We start from the raw sequence: 27,467 nt of genomic DNA on the forward strand, positions 1-27,467 counted from the left end.
TGCTATCAGCACCTTGTTGAATCAATGCCACGTAGAATTAAGGCAGTTCTGAAGGCAAAAGGGGGTCCAACACCGTATTAGTATGGTGTTCCTAATAATTCTTTAGGTGAGTGTATATAGACATATATATAAATGGTCACCAGGAAACTGGCCAACTCACATTAGGGTAGGATGGATGCTGGAGGTTATCCGGCGGGAAGATGCAGAGCAGCGATGTCTGGTGTGCACCAGAGTGATGGTGTCCGAACTCTTCTGGTGGCGTCCAAAATCTCGCGAGATCTCGGTGCCAGAATACAGAGGAACCGGCCGAAGTCCCGTCTCGCGAGACTTCGCTGGCCGGGACGAAGCGCAGGAGATGGTGCCCAAAGTCTTGGAAATCGCGAGACTTCGGGCAAACGAGAAGAAAAAGGGCCAGGGAGCGCGGGAACGCAGATAATGGCAGAGGCGACCAGAGGTAACTATAAGAGGAAAGCTGGGACAGGGACAAAAAGGGGGGGGGGGCGCAAGAAGACGTCTGGAGGCCGGAATACAGAGGAACCATAAAAGGGGGCAAAACGCGGCTAATTAATGAAGGGGCCTGAAAGAAAAGTACTAAGGAAAAACTAGGGCAATAGAGCATACAATATAGAGATATATACCACAGTACCCACAAAGGCAAGTGATAGGATAAAACAATCTAGACAAATGACAGGTATTCCAGTCCCCGAGCAGAGCTACAGGGCTGGAGGTGTACTTATCTGCCTGGTAGCAGCAGGAGAAGAAAGAGGAGGATCCCAGGCAGATGAGGACTGATATACTGGGATAAGGGGAGGAGCTGTTACCATGGTTTCCACATTGTTATGTTTTTTCTTTGCTGCTATGGTAGATTCAGTAAAGAAAGTCAAAGCAATAGGAGCCTCCGTGTCTTGTTATAAAATTGAGGATTAATCAACACAGGTATTCTATTCGGAAACTGTTCACAAAGATGCAGAATCAGTCGGAGGACATGGAAGGTGAACTCCCAGTCCCAGAACATTTCTATAGATGCAGGCATAATGTTGCGCAGTTGAGGTTCAGGGTCATTGAAGTTGTTCCTCCACTACAGAGAGGGGGTGACCAGGAACGAGTACTGAAACGATTAGAGCTTAGATGAATCTTTGAACTGGACGCCATTGAGCCAAAGGGGCTCAATTGGGAGTTCAAGGTGGGCTCCCTTTTTTAAGTCGCCATATGGGATATGTTATTGGGGTGTTTTTATATAGATTAAGTTGTAGTACCCGATGTTGAATCGTGATTGTTATTCATATATTTCTTCTTTTCTTTTATCACATATAGGTACGGCTACCATGTGAAATCTAGATGAAGAATAAAACACAGCCTTTAACATCAGCGACTCGGGAGCCGGACGGCAGGACCATTTTGTCATCATACTGATTGTATGTTTGGTTTTGATTCCCTGTGCTGGATATATGTTGCAGATGTGGGTTATATTAATAATGGGCAGATTTGCCAACTCTTGACCCTCTCCCTGGGGAGCTGCACAATATATGCGGACTACATTGAGGGTTAATGGCATAGGGGGTTATTCATACAAAGTATGATAAAGCCTTTTTCTTAGACACTTATAGGACATAATGGGGATAAGCAGGGTAGGGGTCCTCTACTTCGTAGTTGGGCCCAGACCAGGCAAGGGCCGACATCTGCAGCCTCCTTTTGACCGAGGTTGGCGATGGATGTGGCCCTAGTATTTCCAGTCCCAATTTACTCATCTCGGCACATCCCGCAGGTATAATCCTGTGGGGATTGTGCTGGTTGGATGCCTAATGTCTGCGAATATAGGATTGAGTTTACCCTATGTGCCATTTTGGTCTATAACTGGAGTAATCCCTCTGAAAACTTTTTTGTCTGCATACTTGGTGCAGCCCCTAGGATATAGAAAGGGATCTTTGTGATTACTGAATAGTGTTATACCTTTTTGCCAGGCAGGTATCCAGCAGGGGACCATTAGGTCAATATAATTGCGTTTCATTTGGATTCCTGCAGTGAATGGTTCCTGCGTCGCTGGTTAATGAAATGATATTTTAGGCAGCATATATATCCAGACCTGCACTGTACCTGTGGGGATCGGCATTTGTATATTTGATTAAATGCGCTGAGCTTATCACTAGTTGAATAGGTCCATGCATTACATAGTATTGTTGATGCAGGACCTGTGGTTGTTATGACACTGGCCAGACGCCCAATCACGTGACTTGTCATGTGGTTTAGGGTGCTGTGCCAGTTAGTGAACTCCCGATCATGTGACCGCTACTCGCCCGGATAGACTCGCGCATACGCAGTGGTATGCGGAAGACGCCGACCGACACAGGCCCAATGCAGGATGCGAGCCTTCACTTAAACACATGGTATGCCTTATGTTATTGTACACAGCGGTTTTTAATGTTATATTAATGGATTATGGTCATTGTATTGCATGATTGGTTGAGCCTGTAGGGGGGGAGGGCCTGTTCTTTTCTGGAGCATAACCCCCTGATTAATTTGTATTGATGTATACCCCTCTAAATGTTGTGGGAGTCACTTGTAAACTTTAAGTAGCTTTAGAAAGACTTGGATGTCGAAACGTTGCTGATTACTTTGGTGTAATAAAACACAGAATTTTGAAGTTTGAGAATGCCGTGACCTTTTTAGGTCTATCTACGGTTTTTGGGGGGTCCCTGAGGCCGGGACCTGACGCCACGAGCACCGCCGCAAGCACTGAAGTGTCCTCAAGTAAGTGGTGCTGTCCTATTTCAATTTTTTTGTTTCTAAAAAGGGGTCACTTTTTGAGGGTTTCCACTGTAGGGGTACGTCAGGGTCTCTTCAAATACAAATTGGTGCCCAAAAAACATTCTAGCAAAATCTGCCTCCAAAACCCATATGGCGCTTGTTTCCTTCTGACCTTTCAAAAATGTGAAAAAGATAAATTCCAGATCCGTTTTTTACAGATGACAACCGAAGAGACGGATCCGATATTGCAATGCATTTGTGAGACGCATCCGCATCCGGATCAGTCTACAAATGGTATCCGTTTGCATACAGATTGCCAGATTGGGTTGCGACGGAACTGCCTGCCAGAATCCGACAACGCAAGTGTGAAAGTACCCTAAGAAGAAATAAAGAATCTACATTTTAGGACATGCTGCTGGAATTTACTTTCTCACTTGTTCTCTAGAATAGACAGATGGACATCTATTTGTCTAAACTGAACATCTCCCATAGTGTGCATGTGCGCGCGTGCTGAACTACTGCTCAGCTCTAAAACTTGATTCAGAACCTGAGAATATAAAAACAGGATTTAAACAACTGAGAATGATTCACGTTTGTGGGGGATCAGCCCAGTCTGATGATGTGAGTCTATTGTTCCTACTACACTCAGGGAGGCAGAAGAGACTATAGTTTCTAAGTGTGAGGTCTTCTGTTATTTCTTCCCTTTTATTTTATGTTTGCTTGTATTAGTACCTTTGCAAGCATTGCATTTTTAAAGTGTTAAAGGGGTTGTCTCACTTCAGCAATTTATTATGTAGAAGAAGTTAATACAAGGCACTTACTAATGTATTGTGATTGTCCCAATTGCTTCCTTTGCTGGGTGGATTCATTTTTCCATCACATTATACACTGCTCCTTTCCATAGTGACGACCACCCTGCAATCCATCAGTGGTGGTCGTGCTTGCACACTATAGGAAAAAGCTCAAGCCTATGTGCTCTCCCACAGTCCCAGCACTTTTTCCAATAGTGTGTAAGCACGGCCACCACTGATGGATTGCAGGGTGGTCGTCACTATGGAAATGAGCAGTGTATAATGTGATCTGTTTTTTTTCTTTATTTTTCTGTTCTTCTGACCGATTAGAAGAAAGGAAAAATAATCAGTGATGTGAACTCCCCCTAATAAGTTTGGTCCTTGTATGCTTTACAGGAATCCATAGCCTTTCATAAAGTGTTTAACTCTTTGACTGTGGGAAAGCAGTTACATACACTGAGCACACGAATTGTCTCAATTCCGATAAACTTTAGTTTCTCCTCCTAGACATAGAACCTGTTCCCATAAACACTCACCAGTTTCTTCAGATCTGACCATCAGCACTATGGCTGATGATTAGAAGCTTTCTAAATGAGGGAAGGAGAGCCCCTCTTGTGTTCTTCAAGCTATTTAACAAAATGTAACTGCCTCCATCAGATAATTATTATCATTGGCCAAAGGGACCTTGGTAAGAACAAGCTGTGCAGAAAATTGCAGATATCAAATGTAGATGTAGTGTTAGGGCACTTTCACATGAGAGCTATTATTTCCGTTGTTCTGCTCCATTGTAGGACAATGAAAGATAATGGAAGTGCTGGAATCAGTTTCATTGACTATATAATGGGGTCTGCTTGGTTTCCGTTTTTTTGTTTTTTTTTGTGGACAAAAAAGTCTTGCATGCAGGACTTTTCTCTTTGCTATTTTTGACTAACTCTGTGCCAGAGCCTCCAACGCAGATGTGAACATGCCCTTAATTGTTTTCTATCAAAAAGTTTATTTTGGCACAAAAATGTGTAAACCTTCTGTAGATGATGTGGGGGATTCAGCCCGCACAACCCCTAGCAGGTGCAGATTGCTATGGCGAAATACAGATACAAACGCAAAAACACAAAATGCAATCGCACACTGCAACCAGCACTCTGCCCTGCCTTTATGCTGGATGTTGAATAAGGCATTGGTGTACATTTTGGCCAAAGCGTAATAAGCCACTCACCACGTCAAGGTCGCCTTAATGAGTGGTCCCTAACACTAGTTCCTACCTGTTATGGGCCATGACAGCCACACAAAGTCCAGGGAGCGCAGGTACACCAAGCACACTCTGCTTTTAACCCCGTCGGGTGCCATTACAGTTTTCATCGGATCCAGGGATGCAAGTACCAACATGCTGTAGATGATACTTAAAAAGGTTATCCGAGAATTTGATATTGATGGCTCATCCTCAGGATAGGTCATCACTATCTGACTTCCAGCATCCCTGCCTATTCCAGTGAGCGCTATGGTCTCCTCACAGTTTACCAAGCACAGGGCCGTCCGTTGGATAGTGGCCTTAATTGGTATTGCAGCTCAGGCTCATTCACTTGAGCGGTGCCTAGGCCAAGGGACCAATGTATGGTGACATCACTGGCCTAGGAAGAGGCTTAAGTGCCCGAGGAGCACTGCAGCCTTTTCAAAGAGCTTTACAGTGGGGGTGCTGGGAGTTGATAACCACTTTTAACCCCCAGTGTTAATCAGACCTTAGCTCAGAAAAGACACCTATAGTTAATAAGACCCCCAATTAGACCTTAGATCAGGGGTGGCCAACCTTACAGATACAAAGAGACAGAAAAAAAAACGTATGACTGCCAGGAGCCAAAAGCTATACATTTACACAAATATGCGTGCACACGACAGTATTACTGCAATTGAGTTATCAAACATTTAAAAGTGCATTTAAACCACCTTTCCTACCTGTAATGAAGACAGCTTTAGTGAGACTTCTGGCAATCTTTGTTTTTCACAATGTGTTTCAAGATTTCTCAGATGACCGTCCATGCACAGATGACACCCTCATGCTCAGATGACCGCCCATGCTCAGATGACCGCCCTATGCTCAGATGACCGCCATGCTCAGATGACTGCCCTATGCTTAAATGACTGCCCTATGCTTAAATGACTGCCCTATGCTCAGATTACCGCCCTATGCTCAGATGACCGCCCCATGCTCAGATGACCGCCCCATGCTCAGATGACCGCCCCATGCTCAGATGACCTCCCCATGCTCAGATGACCGCCCCATGCTCAGATGACCTCCCCATGCTCAGATGACCGCCCCATGCTTAGATGACCGCCCATGCTCAGATGACTGCCCAATGCTCAGATGACGGCCCATGCTCAGATGACCGCCCTATGCTCAAATGACCGCCCCATGTTCAGATGACGCCCCATGCTCAGTTGAGACGCCCCATGCTCAGATGACCGCCCCATGCTCAGATGACGGCCCATGCTCAGATGACCGCCCTATGCTCAAATGACCGCCCCATGTTCAGATGACGCCCCATGCTCAGTTGACCCCCCCCCCGCTTAGATGACCCCCACCCCCATTCTGAGATCATGTGTGGGTGGGTGATTTGACATAGGGGAGATGTGAGCCTGGGGTGGCTTATTTTGTGGGTCTGATGAGGATTTGGGGGTCTTATCTGAGCTCATACTACCCCCATGTCAGATAAGACCCTCATGATCAGTACTTTAATAAAAACTGTGTATGAGGCTTATCCTACCTCTGCTGCTGCTGCTCTGAGGACTGTGGCGCCCTCTCTACAGTCACCTGACGTGCACAGCGTCAGGTCAGAGCGCGGGTTGGCCACCCCTGCTTTAGATCATACTCCCAATGTTAGGACCCATATTCAGATTACACCCCCCAATGTTAGGACCCCTATTCAGACACTCAGATCAGACCTCCAATGTTAGAACCCCTATTCAGACACTCAGATTAGACCCTCATTCTGACCCCCATGTTAATAAGGCCCCTATTCAGACACTAAGATCTGACCCCCAATGTTAATGAGACCCCTATTCAGACACTCAGATCAGACCCCCGATGTTAGAACCCCTATTCAGACACTAAGATCAGACCCCCGATGTTATAACCCCTATTCAGACACTAAGATCAGACCCCCAATGTTAATAAGACCCCTATTCAGACACTAAGATCAGACCCCCAATGTTAGAATCCCTATTCAGACACTCAGATTAGACCCTCATTCAGACCCCCATGTTAGTAAGATCCCTATTCAGACACTAAGATCAGACCCCCATGTTAATAGGACCCCTATTCAGACACTCAGATCAGACCCCCAATGTTAAAACCCCTATTCAGACACCTAGATTAGACCCTCATTCAGACCCCCATGTTAGTAAGATCCCTATTCAGACACTAAAATCAAACCCCTAATGTTAGGACCCCCCATTTAGACCTCAGATCCGACCCCCAATGTTAGGACCCCCCTATTCAGACCTCAGATCAGACCGGCATGTTAATAAGAGCCCTATCCAGAGACTAACATCACACCCTGAATGTTAAGACCCTCATTCAGACCTCAGATCAGACCGGCGTGTTAATAAGACCCGTATTTAGACACTCAAATCAGAACCCCATTCAGATCAGACCCAAAAAAATAATCAACTTACCTGTCCTGCCCCAGACGCCACCGCCGCTCCGGGGATCTAGCACTCTTCCTGCCGTGCTGTGCACAAGTCACAGCACGGAGCCGACAGAAGACCATGAAGCGGTGAGTACAGAGCCTGGAGAGCGCTGGATTCACCGCTTCCCGGTCCTCATGTACTAATGAGCACTTCCATAATAGAAGCACTCATTCGTATTCGCCCCATAAGACACAGTTACATTTTACTGCCACTTTAGAGTGGAAAAAAAAGGGTGTCTTACAGGGCAAAAAATACAGTATATTAATTGGTGTGTTGCCAATAATATTTCTTAAAGGGACTCTGTCACCACTTTCTAACCCCCACTTTTAAAACTATAGTTCTGTCCATGGAGCCCCTGTGATTTCAATGGTGTTGTTATACGCGAAATCCGCAGGCTCGTTTTGATAAAAAAAACTTTTATCTAACCTGTCAGTCATGAGGATAAGGTGCCCAGGGCGTTTCTCCTGGTCTGAACATGCCGCCAGCCGCCGCCGCCGTTGGTGCCCAGCTCCTCCTCTGCCTTGAATTTGCGCCGCCTGAATGTCAAGAAATACGCCTCCGGCTCTCCCTCAGTCCCCTCTCCTTCTTTTCTAAGATCCCGCGCGTGCGGCAGTGTTCGCGTTATCGGGAGGTTGAGCGAAGTGCGCATGCGCACTTCGCTCAATGAGGCTGAATCGAAAAGTCTGCACGGGCGCATCAGGCACAGGCCTGTGCGCACGCGCGAAATTTTAGAAAAGGAGGGGGGACTGAGGGAGAGCCGGAGGCGTATTTCTTCACATTCAGGCGGCGCTGAAAGGATCAGAGGAGGAGCTGGGCACCAACGGCGGCGGCGGCGGCATGTTCAGACCGGGAGAAACGCCCTGGGCACCTTATCCTCATGACTGACAGGTTAGATAAAAGGTTTTTTTATCAAAACGAGCCTGCGGATTTCGCATATAACAACACCATTGAAATCACAGGGGCTCCATGGACAGAACTATAGTTTTAAAAGTGGGGGTTAGAAAGTGGTGACAGAGTCCCTTTAACAAAATAATTGTATAAAAAAATGTTAAAGCGAGCCTGTCATCAGTTTCGTGCTGCTTGAAGCAGGAAATCCTGATTCAGTATAGAGAGCTAGATTTTATTCTGAAACCATTTAAAGAAAAAATAATAAGAGTGACTCAGAGAAAAGAATCCAATGTTTATCATCTTCCTGCAAGAACACGTCAGAGTATCATGCTGCCCATGGTTTGGACAGCATGGAAGGCATGACATTGTTGTCTATCTGCGTGGAGCAGTCCTCAAAAACTGAGTGACCATGCGAGCATGGCACCAGTCAGGGAGGCCACCAAGAGTCCTATGACAAGTTGAAGAGTTATAAGCTTCTGTGGCTGGCATAGGAGGGACTGTGCAGCCATTGACCGTTGGACAGATTCAGCACTGGGTAATTTTATGCAAAATATTGCACTGTACAAATGCCTTGCCTAAAGTTGGCCTAAATCACAACACAGGAGAGCTGATGTGCACCCTCTATTATGCCTCATTCATACGTCAGTGTTCGGTCAGTGATTTCCATCAGTGATTGTGAGCCAAAACCAGGTGTGGCTCTAAACACAGAACCAGTGGCGTCTCTAGCTTTCAAATTTTTGGGGGGCACACTGGGGGCCAGGACAAAAGTAGGGGGGGCAGCTATAACAACGATACATTTACACAAGTACGCTTAGAAATGCTGCGATACTTTACCCAATACCTAAAACCGCAACAGGGAAGAAAAGTCCAGCTGTCTGTGGATGACACTTTTATAGAGAGGGGGATCTGTGGATGACACTGCTATGGGGGGATCTGTGGATGCCACATACCGTATATAGCATCTTATGCTATATGTGTCATCCACAGATCCACCCCATGACAGTGTCATCCCCATTTCCCCCTCCATAACAGTGTCATCCACAGATCTCCCTCCCCGCCTCTCACAGGAGTGTACATATATAACAAACATATTTCACATGAACACTTACAGTTACTTGGCTTGGCCCTTGGGGATCTCGGACACCACTTCAACACTTGGCTGGGGGCTCGGCAGAGCTGATGTTGTGTTTTATCCTAATGAGAAAGATTTCATAATAAGGATTTGGAGAAGGGGCAGAGGGATAGCAGAGCAGAGAGAGGCTGGTGTTGCTACTAGGGGGTCATACCATGGGGGAGTAATAAAACCCACCATAATGCCCCCCAGTAGAAATAATACTCCTTATAATGTGACAGTGCAAAAAATACCCCCTTATGCCCCCAGTTGAGCTAATGTCCCCCATAATGTGCCAGTATAAAATACCCCTATATAGTGCCCCCAGTGAATGCCTCCATAGTGCTCCTCTCCCCCCTTCCTGCTAGTGCCCCCCCATAATTTACCAGTATAAAATATATCGTGCCCCAGTAGATGCCCTCAGTGTCCCCCATAATTTGCAAGTATAAAATACCCCTTCTTAGTGCCCCCGTAGATGACTCCATAGAACTCCTCTCCCCCCTTCCCCATAGTACCCACCATAATGTGTCCCAGTATAAAATGCTATTGTACAGAGCCCCCCATATAAAACACCCCTTCTTTGTGGCCTCAGTAGATGCCCCTATAGTGCCCACCAATAATGTGCCAGTAATAAGTGCCCTCAATAACGTGCCACTGCCAGTAACAAGAGCCCCCCCAATGTGCCGGTAATAATCCCCCCATCACGTGCCAGTAATAAGCCCCCCATCACGTACCAGTAATAAGCCCCCCATTACGTGCCAGTATTAAGTCCCCCCATCATGTGCCAGTATTAAGCCCCCCATCATGTGCCAGTATTAAGCCCCCCATCATGTGCCAGTATTAAGTCCCCCCCATCATCATGTGCCAGTATTAAGTCCCCCCATCATCATGTGCCAGTATTAAGTACCCCCCATCATCATGTGCCAGTATTAAGTCCCCCCATCATCATGTGCCAGTATTAAGTCCCCCATCATCATGTGCCAGTATTAAGTCCCCCCATCATCATGTGCCAGTATTAAGTCCCCCCATCATCATGTGCCAGTATTAAGTCCCCCCCATCATCATGTCCCAGTATTAAGTCCCCCCATCATCATGTGCCAGTATTAAGTCCCCCCATCCCCATGTGCCAGTATTAAGTCCCCCCCATCATCATGTGCCAGTATTAAGTCCCCCCCCATCATCATCATGTGCCAGTATTAAGCCCCCCCATCATCATCATGTGCCAGTATTAAGTCCCCCCATCATCATCATGTGCCAGTATTAAGTCCCCCCATCATCATCATGTGCCAGTATTAAGTCGTCCCCTCCATCATCATCATGTGCCAGTATTAAGTCCCCCCCATCATCATCATGTGCCAGTATTAAGTCCCCCCATCATCATCATGTGCCAGTATTAAGTCGTCCCCCTCATCATCATCATGTGCCAGTATTAAGTCCCCCCCATCATCATCATGTGCCAGTATTAAGTCCCCCCCCATCATAATCATGTGCCAGTATTAAGTCATCCCCCATCATCATCATGTGCCAGTATTAAAGGGGTTGTCCAGGTTCAGAGCTGAACCCGGACATACCCTTATTTTCACCCCGGCAGCCCCCCTGAGCCTAGCATCGGAGCATCTCTTGCTCCGATGCGCTCCCGTGCCCTGCGCTAGATCGCGCAGGGCACAGGCTCTTGTGTTTTCAATAACACACTGCCGGGCAGTAACTTCCGCCCGGCAGTGTGTTCGGTGACGTCACCGGCTCTGAGGGGCGGGCTTTAGCTCTGCCCTAGCCGTTTTACTGGCTAGGGCAGAGCTGAATCCCGCCCATCAGTGCCGGTGACGTCACCGGGGTTCCTGTCAGCCCCATAGAGAGCCCGGTACGTCACCGGAACTCAGAAAAATGCCTTTGCCCTGCGCGATTTAGCGCAGGGCAAAGGAGAGCATCGGAGCATGAACTGCTCCGATGCTCATGTCAGGGGGGCTGCCTGGGTGAAAATGGAGGGCTGTCCAGGTTCAGCTCTGAACCTGGACAACCCCTTTAAGTCGTCCCCCCATCATCATCATGTGCCAGTATTAAGTCGCCCCCCCTCCAATGATCATCATGTGCCAGTATTAAGTCCCCCCCCATCATCATCATGTGCCAGTATTAAGGCGTCCCCCCCATCATCATCATGTGCCAGTATTAAGTCCCCCCCCATCATCATCTTGTGCCAGTATTGTAATAAACAAAAAAAAAACACTTATACTTACCTCAGTGTCAGCGATGCGATGCAGGCCTCTTCTGGCCTGTGTCCCGCGCTGTAAGGCTCAGGCGGCGTGATGGCGTAATCGCGCCGCCTGCGCCGGCCTCTGATAGGCTGCCGGCCTAGTGCACCGGCAGCCTATCAGAGGAAGGGGAAGGGACACACCTCTCCCTCCCCTGCACCGCCGCAGCACAGGCAGATTACAATGGAGATGAGCGCAATGGAAGCGCTCATCTCCCTGTGTGCGGTGGCGGCTCACTTGGGGGGGCCCCCTGGTGACGCCACTGCACAGAACAGGAGCAGATCTTTCCCCTGTGGAGGCTCCAATCCTGATTTTGTCTCACAATCACTGATGGAAATTACTCACTAAAACACTGACGTGTGAATGAGCCTTTAAAGGGGTTATCTCATGACTAATGTAAAAAATGCTAAAAAATCTGACATCATGCTGAACATGACAATCTCTTTCTAATAAAGCTAGAACCAGCCCTGTACCTCACATGGATCCAGAGATCTCCCCATTCATTGCTCTGCTAGATTTATATAAAGCTGACAGCTCAAGGGGAGTGTCTATTCTGCTGCAGATAAGGGGGCGTGTCTCAGCTCTGCCTATTACAGCTCAGGGGGCAGTTGAAGGATAAAACTGAGCATGTGCGGCCATCTCAGTGAGTAGGTCAAAGAAATAAGGGGTGGGGACAAACAGCAGGTGGTGCTATACAGATGCATTTTATTGAATAACTCAGTGGCTATGCTAAATTTTTAATTACATGTAATTACAAAAGTATTCAGATCCGGGTTCTGGTTTGAAAACTGTAGAATATTTTTTGTGGGACAACCCCTTTAAAGAGAGATGACCGCAGCCAGATTCCTCAGAACCACTGGTCTGCACAGTGATGTTATGGACCTTGTGATGCATAAAGAGTATTCCAAATCAATGGCACAGGAGAAGCTGAAAATAACTGGTGGATTACAGTCTTATGATTTTTAGCTAACCAAGAAGCAACCGCTGTTTATTAACAGATCTTATGAAATGTTCCCTTTTCTGAATAAAAGCTCTGAGCTGTTGATTTAAGCAATCCCTCTAGATGAAATGTGTCTCAGCCAGATAGAGCAGGCCGGGCTGGTGTAAGAACTTCTGTAACTCTTCATGCCTTGCTGTAATAGGTTGTACAGGAACGTCTGTTCCAGATATGGTTGTTTCACTGCTTGCACTAGATAAGTAAGCTTGATGCAATGTAGAAAGGTGAGGCCGAATTTATGTAACTTCCTTCTCAGCATCTTTTTTTTTTTTTTTTGTATCTTCTAATATTATGATGTTACCATAGTTGAAAACGTTGCTTTCCGACTAGGTAATTATCAGGGTCCTAAGGGCTATACAAGATTAGATAAACGTGGATGATTTTTTTCTGGAAACAGGGAATGAGGGAAACCCCCCACCGTACAATGTCAGGTATAAAGGGGAAGCAGCTAGGCCAATACGCCGGGATCAGGTAACCTCCTAAAGCGTCCCTAATCCTCACCCTAACTCCTCCCTGTAAGAGCGGACCTGAATGGTAGGACGGCCCATACCCAGGATACCTTTGGCCCTGAGTCGCCCTAATAATCCCTTTCATAGGAGCAGGGGAGAGACGACCTGTTCTTCCAAGACACGGAAGAACAGGAGTCTCAAATAGCCTAGTTGCAAGGAAAAGTAGGAGACTGTATGCAGTAACTAAGGTAACGGCAGGTAAGTACACAGAAACACACTTACACCAAACAGGACACCGTACCAAGAATACCCACACACAGGAATCCAGCACACCAGCTACTGCCTGGACCCCATGCCGCAAGGTACACGGCAGCCCCAGGCAACGCTGCATACAGGCTTATGGTTTACCCCTCCGGGAAACCAGCCCCCTTCCGGAGGTACACAACACAGGAACAAGTCTAGCAAACATGCTGGACTACAAACAACAAGGGACCAGACATGTAACAACCACTAGACAAGACAACAACCACCCATACATAAACATCACCAAACATATGCAAGGGTAGTAAAGGGAGGACAGAGGGATGACAACGGAGAGACATCGCAGGAGACATCGATGTCCCACTAGGTGGCCCTTAAGGACTGGGTAGACAGAATCACCCAGGAGAAGAGCAGAGCTCCAACACCAAAAAAGGCTGGAGTACCACTGCCCCTAGCCAGGAAGCCGCAGATAAAGTCAAGCTAGTGGCCACACCCAGTGGCGTACACACAATCCATGGGGCCCCGGTGCAAAACTGATCCATGGGGCCCCCTCCCCGTTGCCACCCCCAACCCTCCGCCGCTAACCCCCCAACCCGCCGCCGCCCCCCCACTACCTCCCCTACCATTCACCCAACGTGCCTCCCAATAGTACTGCTTTGTCCGGGACAGGCTGATTTTGGATGGCAATCCTGCTGTACTGCCATCTGTGGAGGACACTGTTATGGGGGATCTGTGGAGGACACTGTTATGGGGGATCTGTGGAGGGCACTTATGGGGGATCTGTGGAGGGCACTTATGGGGGATCTGTGGAGGGCACTTATGGGGGATCTGTGGAGGGCACTTATGGGGGATATGTGGAGGGCACTTATGGGGGATATGTGGAGGACACCTTTATGGGGGATCTGTGGAGGGCACTTATGGGGGATCTGTGGAGGGCACTTATGGGGGATCTGTGGAGGGCACTTATGGGGGATCTGTGGAGGGCACTTATGGGGGATCTGTGGAGGGCACTTATGGGGGATCTGTGGAGGGCACTTATGGGGGATCTGTGGAGGGCACTTATGGGGGATCTGTGGAGGGCACTTATGGGGGATCTGTGGAGGGCACTTATGGGGGATCTGTGGAGGGCACTTATGGGGGATCTGTGGAGGGCACTTATGGGGGATCTGTGGAGGGCACTTATGGGGGATCTGTGGAGGGCACTTATGGGGGATCTGTGGAGGGCACTTATGGGGGATCTGTGGAGGGCACTTATGGGGGATCTGTGGAGGGCACTTATGGGGTTTCTGTGGAGGGCACTTATGGGGGATCTGTGGAGGGCACTGTTGTGGGGGATCTGTGGAGGACACTGTTGTGGGGGATCTATGGAGGACACTGTTGTGGGGGATCTGTGGAGGACACTGTTGTGGGGGATCTGTGGAGGACACTGTTGTGGGGGATCTGTGGAGGACACTGTTGTGGGGGATCTGTGGAGGACACTGTTGTGGGGGATCTGTGGAGGACACTGTTGTGGGGGATCTGTGGAGGACACTGTTGTGGGGGATCTGTGGAGGACACTGTTGTGGGGGATCTGTGGAGGACACTGTTGTGGGGGATCTGTGGAGGGCACTTATGGGGGATCTGTGAAGGGCACTTATGGGGGGATCTGTGGCGGGTACTTATGGGGGGATCTGTGGCGGGTACTTATGGGGGGATCTGTGGCGGGCACTTATGGGGGGGATCTGTGGCGGGCACTTATGGGGGATCTGTGGAGGGCACTTATGGGAGGATCTGTGGCGGGCACTTATGGGGGGATCTGTAGAAGGCACTTATGGGGGATCTGTGGAGGGCACTTATGGGGGATATCTGTGGAGGGCACTTATGGGAGGATCTGTGGAGGGCACTTATGGGGGGATCTGTAGAGGGCACTTATGGGGGACCTGTGCTATATATGTGTCATCCACAGATATCCCCATAAGTGCCCTCTACAGAGCCCCCATAAGTGCCTGGATTCTAGTAATTTATCAGTGGGGAGGGAGGAGGTGGGGGGCACTGGCGGCAGGGACGGTGCAGTGCCCGGCGCTGTGCACACACCGGGGGCAGCTCCTACCTTATGGGAGTTCTGCTGCAGCTTGCAGAACATTTTGGTCCACGGATGGTCATGGCCCAGCTCCTCCCTGCGCTTCTTCTGCTGCTGCTGAGATCCAGAGCACGAGGCAGTGGCTGTCAGGGCAGCGGGGCGGGCACATGAGCCATGCTGCACTGCGGGGGGTCAACGAGCCGACATCTCTCCCTGAGCTCCCTCTGTCATGCGCCTCCTGCCCCCCCTGCCTGCTTAATTCATAAAGTGGGAGGAGCAGGAAGACGGGGCAGGAGGCGCATGATGGAGATTTTTTTGACACTGAATGCTGGGCCCTGGCATTTTGCCAGCAGCTTGAGCGGGGCCACAAATAATTGCTGCGTGGACGGCCACCCGCGCAGCTTAGTTAGAGGAAACACTGACTGCAGGGGCCAGGGGGGTCCGCAGGCAGCCGGGCCCCCTGGAGTGCCGGGCCCGGTCGCAACTGTGCCCCCTGTATGTACGCCACTGGCCACACCCAGGACACACCTAAAATCCCCACTAGCTAGATAATTAACCCCTCGCTCACCAAAGTGAGACACACCTCAGGGAGACACACCTAAAGGGGAAATGCACGTGCAAACCGACAACAACACGCTGCCAGTCTGCAACCAGTCTGCACGGTAACCGCGTCACAGTCAAACAACAATATGACCGTGACAGCCTATCATTACAACTTTGCTCCATTGAAATGAATGGGGCAGATTTGCAGTGCCACACGCAACCTGTGGACAAGTGTGGTGCTGTTTGTGGGAGAAAGTGGCCAAACAATTTTAAGTGGGCGTCATCCTTGCCACTGATGGTCACATTTGGGCTTTGCTGTCCTACAATGAGACTGTAATTACTCGGAACAACCTAGAATTCTGACAAGGACCTAACCCTTTCAATACTATTATATAATATGAGCTCACTTTCTAATTATCATTGTTTATTTCTTCTAAAGTGAACTGGAGGCGGGCTGCAGGAACTGACACGGCCACTGAGCATTGGATGGAGCTGTGCTTCAGGCTCCATTCAAATTGGTAGTTCTGGCATCAGCGATTGCAAATGTCAGAGTGAGCCTCCTCCTTCTGACTAACCGCTGAGAAGCCATGGTCGCTATTGTCCACGGCATCTGAGGGGTTAAATCACTAGGATCTGAGTTATCTCCAATCCTGGTCATCAAGAGCTGGTGTCTGCCTGCTCCGTACTCTTCCACCAATGTGCGGCAGTAGATGTTAGGCAGTAGATGTTAATGAAAGGCAAATGTTGCCAAGTGCATAATTAATCTTCTTAAGGTGGGTTTACATCGGCCGAGCTAAAGCCGTTTGAAGGCTGCTCACTCATTGGAGGTGAAGCTTTGCATTTACATGCAGGGATCTCCTTTACAGTAACACAATTCTAACATTTTTGGCTCTATACACCACCACAATGGATTTGAAATGAAACAAACAAGATGTGCTTTAGGGCTGCAGCTAACGATTATTTGAATAATCGATTAGTTGCCGATTAATTTCTACGATTAATCGATTAATCGGGAAAAACGACAAAATTACAAAACAGAGAGGTTTATATGATCTTACTTGAAAAATTATGTTCAAAGGCCATATTAAAACAAATTGTGGACGACACTATTATGGGGGATCTGTGGACGACACTATTATGGGGGATCTGTGGACGACACTATTATGGGGGATCTGTGGACGACACTATTATGGGGGATCTGTGGACGACACTTATGGGGGATCTGTGGACGACACTATTATGGGGGATCTGTGGACGGCGTAGTTATGGAGAGGGGGATCTGTGGACGGCGTAGTTATGGAGAGGGGGATCTGTGGACGGCGTAGTTATGGAGAGGGGGATCTGTGGACGGCGTAGTTATGGAGAGGGGGATCTGTGGACGGCGTAGTTATGGAGAGGGGGATCTGTGGACGGCGTAGTTATGGAGAGGGGGATATGTGCACTGTTATGTGCATAACAGTGCACAGATCCCTTTCCTCATAACAGTGCACAGATCCCCCTTCCCATAGCAGTGCCATACACAGACCCCCCCTCCTCCCCATAGCAGTGCCATAGACACCACCACAATGGATTTGAAATGAAACAAACAAGATGTGCTTTAGGGCTGCAGCTAACGATTATTTGAATAATCGATTAGTTGCCGATTAATTTCTACGATTAATCGATTAATCGGGAAAAACGACAAAATTACAAAACAGAGAGGTTTATATGATCTTACTTGAAAAATTATGTTCAAAGGCCATATTAAAACAAATTGTGGACGACACTATTATGGGGGATCTGTGGACGACACTATTATGGGGGATCTGTGGACGACACTATTATGGGGGATCTGTGGACGACACTATTATGGGGACGAATATGGGGATCTGTGGACGACACTATTATGGGGGATCTGTGGACGACACTATTATGGGGGATCTGTGGACGACACTATTATGGGGGATCTGTGGACGACACTATTATGGGGGATCTGTGGACGACACTATTATGGGGGATCTGTGGACGACACTATTATGGGGGATCTGTGGACGACACTATTATGGGGGATCTGTGGACGACACTATTATGGGGGATCTGTGGACGACACTATTATGGGGGATCTGTGGACGACACTATTATGGGGGATCTGTGGACGACACTTATGGGGGATCTGTGGACGACACTATTATGGGGGATCTGTGGACGGCGTAGTTATGGAGAGGGGGATCTGTGGACGGCGTAGTTATGGAGAGGGGGATCTGTGGACGGCGTAGTTATGGAGAGGGGGATCTGTGGACGGTGTAGTTATGGAGAGGGGGATCTGTGGACGGCGTAGTTATGGAGAGGGGGATCTGTGGACGGCGTAGTTATGGAGAGGGGGATATGTGCACTGTTATGTGCATAACAGTGCACAGATCCCTTTCCTCATAACAGTGCACAGATCCCCCTTCCCATAGCAGTGCCATACACAGACCCCCCCTCCTCCCCATAGCAGTGCCATAGACAGATCCCCCCTCCCCCCTCCCCCCTCCCCCTTCCCCCCTCCCCCTTCCCCCTAACAGCCCCGGCCCCGATGCTTGCATCTTTATTTTACCTTTTTACAATGACGCTCCCGCTCCTGTAACAGCCAGGCAGAGCGGAGCGGACGGCGGCGTAACGTCACTCAATCACGTGACGCGCCTGCTCCGCCCACTTCATGAATGAAGGAGGCGGAGCAGGCATGTCACGTGAGTGAGTGACGTTACGCCGCCGTCCGCTCTGCCTGGCTGTTACAGGAGCGGGAGCGTCATTGTAAAAAGGTAAAATAAAGATGCAGCGCCCGCCCGCCCGCCCGCCCGAATAGCAACGAATCGGCGATTATTCGATAACTGGATTCGTCGACAACGAATCCAGTTATCGAATATAATCGATTACATCGATTAATCGTTGCAGCCCTAATGTGCTTTAACTGCAGACTGTCAGCTTTAATTTGAGGGTATTTACATCCAAATCAGGTGAACGGTGTAGGAATTAAGACAGTTTGCATATGTGCCTCCCACTTGTTAAGGGACCAAAAGTAATGGGACAATTGGCTTCTCAGCTGTTCCTTGGCCAGGTGTGTGTAATTCCCTCATTATCCCAATTACAATGAGCAGATAAAAGGTCCAGAGTTAATTTCAAGTGTGCTATTTGCATTAGGATTCTGTTGCTGTCAACTCTCAAGATGAGATCCAAAGAGCTGTCACTATCAGTGAAGCAAGCCATCATTAGGCTGAAAAAACTAAACAAACCCATCAGAGAGATAGCAAAAACATTAGGCGTGGCCAAAACAACTGTTTGGAACATTCTTAAAAAGAAGGAACAGCAACACCAAAAGACCACGGAAAACAACTGTGGTGGATGAGCGAATAATTCTTTCCCTGGTGAAAAAAACACCCTTCACAACAGTTGACCAGATCAAGAACATTGTCTAGGAGGTAGGTGTATGTGTGTCAAAGTCAACAATCAAGAGAAGACTTCACCAGAGTGAATACAGAGGGTTCACCACAAGATGTAAACCATTGGTGAGCCTCAAAAACAGGAAGGCCAGATTAGAGTTTGCCAAATGACATCTAAAAAAGCCTTCACAGTTCTGGAACAGCATCCTATGGACGATGAGACCAAGATCAACTTGTACCAGAGTGATGAGAAGAGAAGAGTATAGAGAAGGAAAGGAACTGCTCCTAAGCATTCCACCTCATCAGTGAAGCATGGCGTGGGCATGTATGGCTGCCAATGGAACTGCTTCTCTTGTATTTATTGATGATGTGACTGCTGACAAAAGTAGCAGGATGAATTCTGAAGTGTTTTGGGGAATATTATCTGCTCATATTCAGCCAAATGCTTCAGAACTCATTGGACGGCGCTTCACAGTGCAGATGGACAATGACCCAAAGCATACTGCAAAAGCAACCAAAGAGTTTTTTAAGGGAAAGAAGTGGAATGTTATGCAATGGCCAAGTCAATCACCTGACCTGAATCCGATTGAGCATGCATTTCACTTGCTGAAGAAAAAACTGAAGGGAAAATGCCCCAAGAACAAGCAGGAACTGAAGACAGTCGCAGTAGAGGCCTGGCAGAGCATCACCAGGGATGAAACCCAGCGTCTGGTGATGTCTATGCAGTTCCAGACTTCAGGCTGTAATTGACTGCAAAGGATTTGCGACCAAGTATTAAAAAGTGAAAGTTTGATTTATAATTTTTATTCTGTCCCATTACTTTTGGTTCCTTAACAAGTGGGAGGCACATATGCAAACTGTTGTAATTCCTACACCGTTCACCTGATTTGGATGCACATACCCTCAAATAAAGCTGACAGTCTGCAGTTAAAGGACATCTTGTTCGTTTAATTTCAAATCCATTGTGGTAGTGTATAGAGCCAAAAATGTTAGAATTGTGTCCATGTCCCAATATTTATGGCCCTGACTGTACATTTGTTCCCAATAATCTGCTTGAATAATGAGCCGTGTAAATCCACCTTTAGATGCAGGAAGGAAAAATTTTAATCTTTCAACTCGGATCTATGCAGAATTTTGGAGTAAAAAAAAGGGAAGCACTGGCCCCTATAAAAATGTATGAAAAGAGAGCAACCTACCACTTCATTCATATGGTCTAGGACCCCTTTACTTGTCATCAGTGGGGGCCCCAGTGGTCAGACACCACGATCAGGTATTCATCCCTATCCAGTGGATAGAGGATAAGTTTGTGGCGAAACCCTTTTGATTAATGCCAAGTTCACACTTCAGTTTTTTGGTCAGTTATTTCCATCACAGAGGTAAAACCAGGTTTGGGTCAAAAACACAGAACAGGTGCAGATCTTTCCATTATATCCTATCTCTGTGTAGGCTTCACTTATGGTTTTGGCTCACAATCACTGATGGAAATAACTGATCAAATAACTGGAGTGTGAACTTGGCCTAACAGAGAATTTCAAACCTATTTACAAAAAAAAAAAGTTAACAATCCCTAACACAAAATAAAAATTAATTATATGTAACTTCCGAGATCTTTGATTTATTTGATGTAAGCAGTATTTGCAGTGTATTAATTTGGGCTTGGTTTATTATCTTAAAGGCACTCTGGAGAAATCTGATTCACTCTGTTCTATCTATTGCAGGTCCTGAAGGGGGTGGTGCATGACTTCTGTCTTTGGTGTTCTTTTAGGCACCCCCCCCCCCCCCAGACCCTGGATAGTTTACGGGTCCATTCACACGGAGGATTAACAACCATGGTGGAAACTGTCATAGTTTTTGCCGTGGTTGTTAACTTTCGAGTCTGCTGACCCACTTGCGGCTTTGCTCTGTTGAATGGAGCTAAGTCACGAGCGAACAGCTGCTGCAGCTTCAAGGGACTTGTCCCTTCTTGGTGCAGTCACGGCTTTAAACCACCACCCCATGATCTTCAGTGCTGCCTCCCATTGAAAACAATAGGAGGCATACACCATGTGGCGGTCGCCGGAATATTGGAGCAATGTAGGTGCCAAAATTCTGCTGGAAAAACACCATGTCCAAGTGCCCTGTTTAACCTTGAGGATTCCTTTAATTATTAACATTTGTTCTTAAAAACCCATACCAAAAGATCTAAAAATAATCCTATAGGCCATTGCAGAATAGTCCATGGCGCTGATATAGCTATATACTTGGGTATGATCAGGGTTTGTGGAACGCCTTCTATCTCTGATCATTTCTGCAGCTCTCTAGTAGACGACCATTGCATTAATATGAGGCTTGTCACCAAAATAACACACAGGTGCCGCAGAAGCCATCTTCATGGTGAAGTCTTCATGGTGACCATGTTGGCTGTACATAGTTAGAGATTAGCACCGTCCCCTTTTTTCTGCATGCGGTTCCTGGTTGGTTCAGTGAACACAAGTGGTTCTTGTATTACTGTGGCCGGGTAGTGCTTGCCAAGAAGTTCCACCTCCAGTTTTCGTCCAGGCGTACTCAGCTGGATAGGCACATAGGCAAAAGCCAAACTCTTGTTGGTGGAGTAACTAAAGGTTCCTGATGTGGTGTTACCAACAACCTGAGAAAGAACAGTTCATAAGATTTCATTAGAAAGTCTGCATAAATCTTATTTTAGGTCAAATTATAATGTCATCGTTTTCAGTCGGTTCACTGCATAACTACTCAAGAACTATTTTTATCTAGGCTTGTACCGACAGGACACAGATTATCAGCCATAGAACCACATGCATTGACAATAGTTTTGGATGGTCACATGACTTCAAATGCTTGAGAATAAAGGATTGGACGTATTGACATTCAGCATGTCCCATCCTTTGCTTCCCAGACATCTGACCAATCTGCTCCAATGTCTACTTGACATATAATGCTTTCAGATGGTTGGATAGTCAGCAGGGTTGGCCAATCTTCATCTAGTTCATATAGCCACCTTTAAAGGGGGTTTCCAGGAGTGCAATATTGATGACCTATCCTCAGGATAGTTCCTCAGTATCTTATCAGTAAACGCTACAGCCACCTCTTGGAATACCAAGAACAGTGCCATATATTGTATAGTGGCTGTGCTTAGTATTGCACCCAAGGCCCATTCACTTGAATGGGACTGAGCTTCACCTAGACCAGGCATGTCCAAACTGCGGCCCTCCAGCTGTTGCTAAACTACAACTCCCAGCATGCCCTAATAACTGTAAGCTATCTAGGCATGCTGGGAGTTGTAGTTTAGCAGCAGCTGGAGGGCCGCAGTTTGGACTTGCCTAAACTAGACCATTTGAATGATTAAAGGTGACATCACTGACCTAGGAAGAGGTGATCAAATACTATTTTCTGACTTATCCTGGAGATAGGTTATCAATATTTTACTCTTAGAAAACCCCGCTAAATATAGAGCACCAAATGTATTCTGTATATAAATATTTTTGTGTTAAGTGGCCCTTTTTTTTGTCCAGTTTATCTATTTAAAGGAATACTCCACTCATTAATTAGCCTTTAGGGCTCCATATGTTAATACAGAGTCAAAGATTTTCAGAACTCTCCATCTGATGCTTTCTCAGGGATCATCTACTCTGCTACAAGGAGGTCATCAATGTTTTATTTTAAATATATCAAGAAGATAAAGATGTTATGAAACATAACGAATTAACGTTCGCCCACCAAAGATCCTGCTTTACATCTGACTGTGAGGTAACTTTAGAAACTTTAAACTTATTCCTTGGTCCTTGAGTAGAGAATATCACGTTGCCTGTTCTCAACAGTACATCAGAAATCGGAAAATCAGGTTTAATTACCTTACCAATGAATCCCGCTATACTCGTCGGTTCTACAAAATGAACCACGTATAACTGAGCTAAGTAGATGTGTCACATTGATCTTACGCTGTCTCAGTGTTGCATTTACTGCTACGAAGCCCTCCATCTGGTCTATGGGCACAGGGTGTAATCTCGACCTTAACCTTCATCTTGCTCGCTGCACTGTGTTCGGGTAGGTTAAACATCTTTAGTTACAACATGAATCTTAAGACAAGTTCAAAACGTACTAAATAGTGAAGCACGAGAAATGCCGTATAAAAATCCTCATAGCCACAGTCTCAACATAGACTTGGACTTCTATGAAACCATCGCAGATAATAAAAATGAAACTTCTTTACATTGAATCCAAAATGTATATTAAAAATAACTCAACTAATACGATTATATTAAACTAAGTATTTGTAAAGTAATATTCACTTATGATGTAAAATAAAATATAGCAAATTCACTAATCCTTTGCTTCTGCCTCACATTACCTCCTGCATACATTGTAGTAAAGTGTAGTACCTACAGGTACAATGCTACTAGAGGTACCGTAGGATTGGGCCAGTCACAGCCCAATTGTTATCACGTTAAGGACCCAGGAAAAGAATGCTCGTCCTAAAGGGCCGGTACTTAGTGCCCCAGGACGAGCATTCTCGTTCTGCTGTCCTTCCCCCCCCCCCCCCCCGCATGCGGTGCCGCGATCAGCTGTTACTGACAGCCGGATCCCTGCTGCATCCACCAGCATCGGTGATGATGCCGATGCCGGTGGATTAACCCCTCATATGCCGCGGTCTGCGCTGACCGCGGCATATGGGAGGTTTGCGCTCCCTCACCTCTTCCATCGGGAATCAATGGTTGCCATGGCAGCCCCAAGCCATTCCAAGGCTTAGGGCCTGGCATGTACGGAGGTGTAAGAGGCCCAACCGCCAGGCTGGGTCTCCTATGCAACTGTTAGCGTCTTACAGTGTAAGGCACTAACAGTTCAATACAGATGTATCGTGCTGCATTGAAACAGACTCTGTAATGTTGAAGTCCCAGAGTGGGACAAACAATAAAGTGGGGAAAAAAAGTTAATAAAATTAAAGTATTTTTCAAAAAACAATTAAAAGTTTCAAGTAAAAAAAAAAAAAAAAAAGCGTCCTTTTCCCAAAATAAAATAAATAAAATAAGGAAAAAAAGAAAAGTAGACATATTAGGTATCGCTGCGTCCGTATCCACCAGCTCTATAAAAATATCACATGACCTAACCCCTCAGGTAAACACAGTCAAAAAAATTAAATAAAAACTGTGCTAAAAAAGTCATTTCTTTGTCACCTTACATCACTAAAAGTGCAACACCAAGCGATCAAAATGGCGTATGCCCAACAAAATAGTACCAATCTAACTGTCGCCTCATCCCGCAAAAAATGAGCCCCTACCTAAGACAATCGCCCCAAAAAAAAAAAAAAACTATGGCTCAGAATATGGAGACACTAAAACATATTTTGTTTTTGTTTTAAAAATGCTGTTATTGTGTAAAATTTAAGTAAATAAAAAAAGTATACATATTCGGTATTCAGTAAGAACCTGCTCTATAAAAAATATCACATGACCTAACCCCTCAGGTGAACACCGTAATAAAAACGGTGTAAAAAAAGCAATTTTTTTGTCGCTTTACATCACAAAAAGTGTAATAGCGAGCGATCAAAAAGTTATACGCACCCCAAAATAGTGCCAATCAACCGTCATCTCATCCCGCAAAAATGGTACCCTACCTAAGATAATCGCCTAAAAACTGAAAAAACTATGGCTCTCAGAATATGGAAACACTAAAACATGTGGGTTTTTTTTCAAAAATGATAGTGTAAAACTTAAATAAATAAAAAAAGTATACATATTAGGTATTGCCGCGTCTGTAATAACCTGCTCTATAAAAATATCACATTACCTAACCCCTCAGGTGAATAATGTAAAAAAAATAAAAAAACGGTGTAAAAAAAAGCTATTTATTGTCTCCTTACATCACAAAAAGTGTAATAGCAAGCGATCAAAAAGTCATATGCACCCTATAATAGTACCAATCAAACCGTCATCTCATCCTGAAAAAAATGAGCCCCTACATAAGACTGTTGCCCATAAAATAAATAAAACTACAGCTTTCAGAATGTGGAGACACAAAAAAAATTTAGTTTTTCAAAAATGCTTTGTTATGTAAAACTGAAGCAAACATATTTGGTATTGTCGTGTCCGTGACAACCTGCTCTATAAAAATACCACATGATCTAATCAGTCAGATGAATGTTGTAAATAAAAAATAAAAATGGTGTCAAAACAGCTATTTCTTGTTACCTTGCCTCACAAAAAGTGTAATCTAGAGCAACAAAAAATCATTTGTACCCTAAAATAGTAACAACAAAACTGCCACCTTATCCTGTAGTTTCCAAAATGGGGTCACTTTTTTTGAGTTTCTACTCTAGGGGTGCATCAGGGGGGCTTCAAATGGGACATGGTGTCAAAAAACCTGTCCAGCAAAATCTGCCTTCCAAAAACCGTATGACATTCCTTTCCTTCTGCGCCCTGCCGTGTGCCTGTACAGCAGTTTACGACCAAATATGGGGTGTTTCTGTAAACTACAGAATCAGGGCCATAAATATTGAGTTTTATTTGGCTGTTAACCCTTACTTTGTAACTGGAAAAATGGATAAAAATGGAAAATCAGCAAAAAAAGTGAAATTCTGAAATGTCATCTTTATTTTCCATTAATTCTTGTGGAACACCTAAAGGGTTAACAAAGTTTGTAAAATCAGTTTTGAATACCTTGAGGGGTGTAGGTTGTAAAATGGGGTCATTTTGGGGTGGTTTCTATTATGTAAGCCTCGCAAAGTGACTTCAGACCTGAACTGGTCCGGAAAAGTGTTTTTTAGAAATTTTCTAAAATTCTAAGCCTTCTAACGTCCCCAAAAAATAAAATGGCATTCACAAACTGATCCAAGCATGAAGTAGACATATGGGGAATGTAAAGTAATAAATATTTTTGGAGGTATTACTATCTATTATAAAAGTAGAGAAATTGAAACTTGGAAATTTGCTAATTTTTCCAAATTTTTAGTAAATTTTGAATTTATTTTATAAATAAAAATTATTTTTCTTGACTCAATTTTCCCCCTGTCATGAAGTACAATACGTGATGAGAAAAAAATCTCAGAATGGCCTGGATAAGTAGAAGCGTTTTAAAGTTATCACCACATAAAGTGACACGTCAGATTTGCAAAAAATGGCCGGGTCCTTAAGGTGAAAAATGGCAGGGTCTTTAAGGGGTTAAAGGGAACCTGTCACTAGGGGCTCTGTGCAGCAGAGTGCCAGAATCTGCTGCTGGACTCCACTCTGGACTCTTCTCTGGAGATTTAACACCTAATACTGAAACTTACGAGAAAATATAAGGGGAGATTTATCAAGTGTGATGTGAAGGAGAGCTGGTCTAGTTGCCTATAGCGACCAATCAGATTCCACCTTTCATTTTTCAGAGCTCCTTTGGAAAATAAAAGGTGGAATCTGATTGGTTGCTATGGGCAACTAAGGCTGAGTTTACACTTCAGTTATTTGGTCAGTTATTTCAATCAGTGATTGTGAGTCAAAACCCGTAGTGAAGCCTACTCAGAGATCAGGTGTAATGGAAAGATTTTCATCTGCTCTGTGTTTTTTAACCCGCACCTGGTTTTGGCTCACAATAACTGATGGAAATAACTGATCAAATAACTGAAGTGTGAACTCTGGCCTAAACCAGTTTTCCTTTACACCATAATAAAAAATAAAAAAAGAACTGGCACAGGCAGAAGTTTCCGGTGGGCAGCCGCTCTCTGGCTTCTCCCCAACCAACTTGATTAACAAGTCTCTCCCTAATGGTAAGGAGAAACCAGTCAATCAAGGAAAACCAAGCAGAAAAAGAAGCCACCAGGCAGACTTTTTTGTCCATGCCCTTCTCTGGGAATGAAGAAAATAAAATTACTGAAAATACTTAAATATTACTTTATTATAAATATATTTTCAAACACCTTTCATTAGTTATAATGGCTTCTTTTGTCTATAGAGCAATCATTAGGAGAAATAAAATGGCTGCCATCCTATTAGTGCACACAAATCCTGTCCTAATTACACAGGAGGACAAGCTACTTCACAACACTGAGGTCAAGAGCTGCCTCATCCTCCTCTCTGCTCTTTTTGTCAGGGATTATGACCCGAATGCAGATGATAAGATCTCCAGCTAAATCTACAAAGAGGAGGTGGGGATGTGGCTGATGAGCAGCAGCACTTGTATGCAGTCTCCATTACCACAGTCTGTCCTGTCCGTCTTCTCTACTTCATGTCTCCTCATGAACTTTATTCCTACAAAGATTCAGTTGAAGATCTTATCATCTGTAGGATGAGGCAGCTCTTTACCTCAGTGTTGTGAAGTAACTTGTCCTGC

General features: G+C 45.9%; 1 protein-coding gene across 1 annotated transcript in view; it reads right to left on the reverse strand.

Annotated features, from left to right (window-relative positions):
- Positions 1–21,579: 21,579 nt before the first annotated feature.
- Positions 21,580–27,467, reverse strand: part of LOC122929500 (arylsulfatase B-like) — a 53,514-nt gene continuing 47,626 nt past the window's right edge. The window contains exon 6 of the mRNA XM_044283106.1: positions 21,580–21,795. Coding sequence (XP_044139041.1) covers positions 21,580–21,795 — 216 coding nt within the window. The remainder of the gene's footprint in view (positions 21,796–27,467) is intronic.

Source organism: Bufo gargarizans, chromosome 1 (genome assembly GCF_014858855.1).
Source record: "Bufo gargarizans isolate SCDJY-AF-19 chromosome 1, ASM1485885v1, whole genome shotgun sequence".
NCBI lineage: Eukaryota > Metazoa > Chordata > Amphibia > Anura > Bufonidae > Bufo > Bufo gargarizans.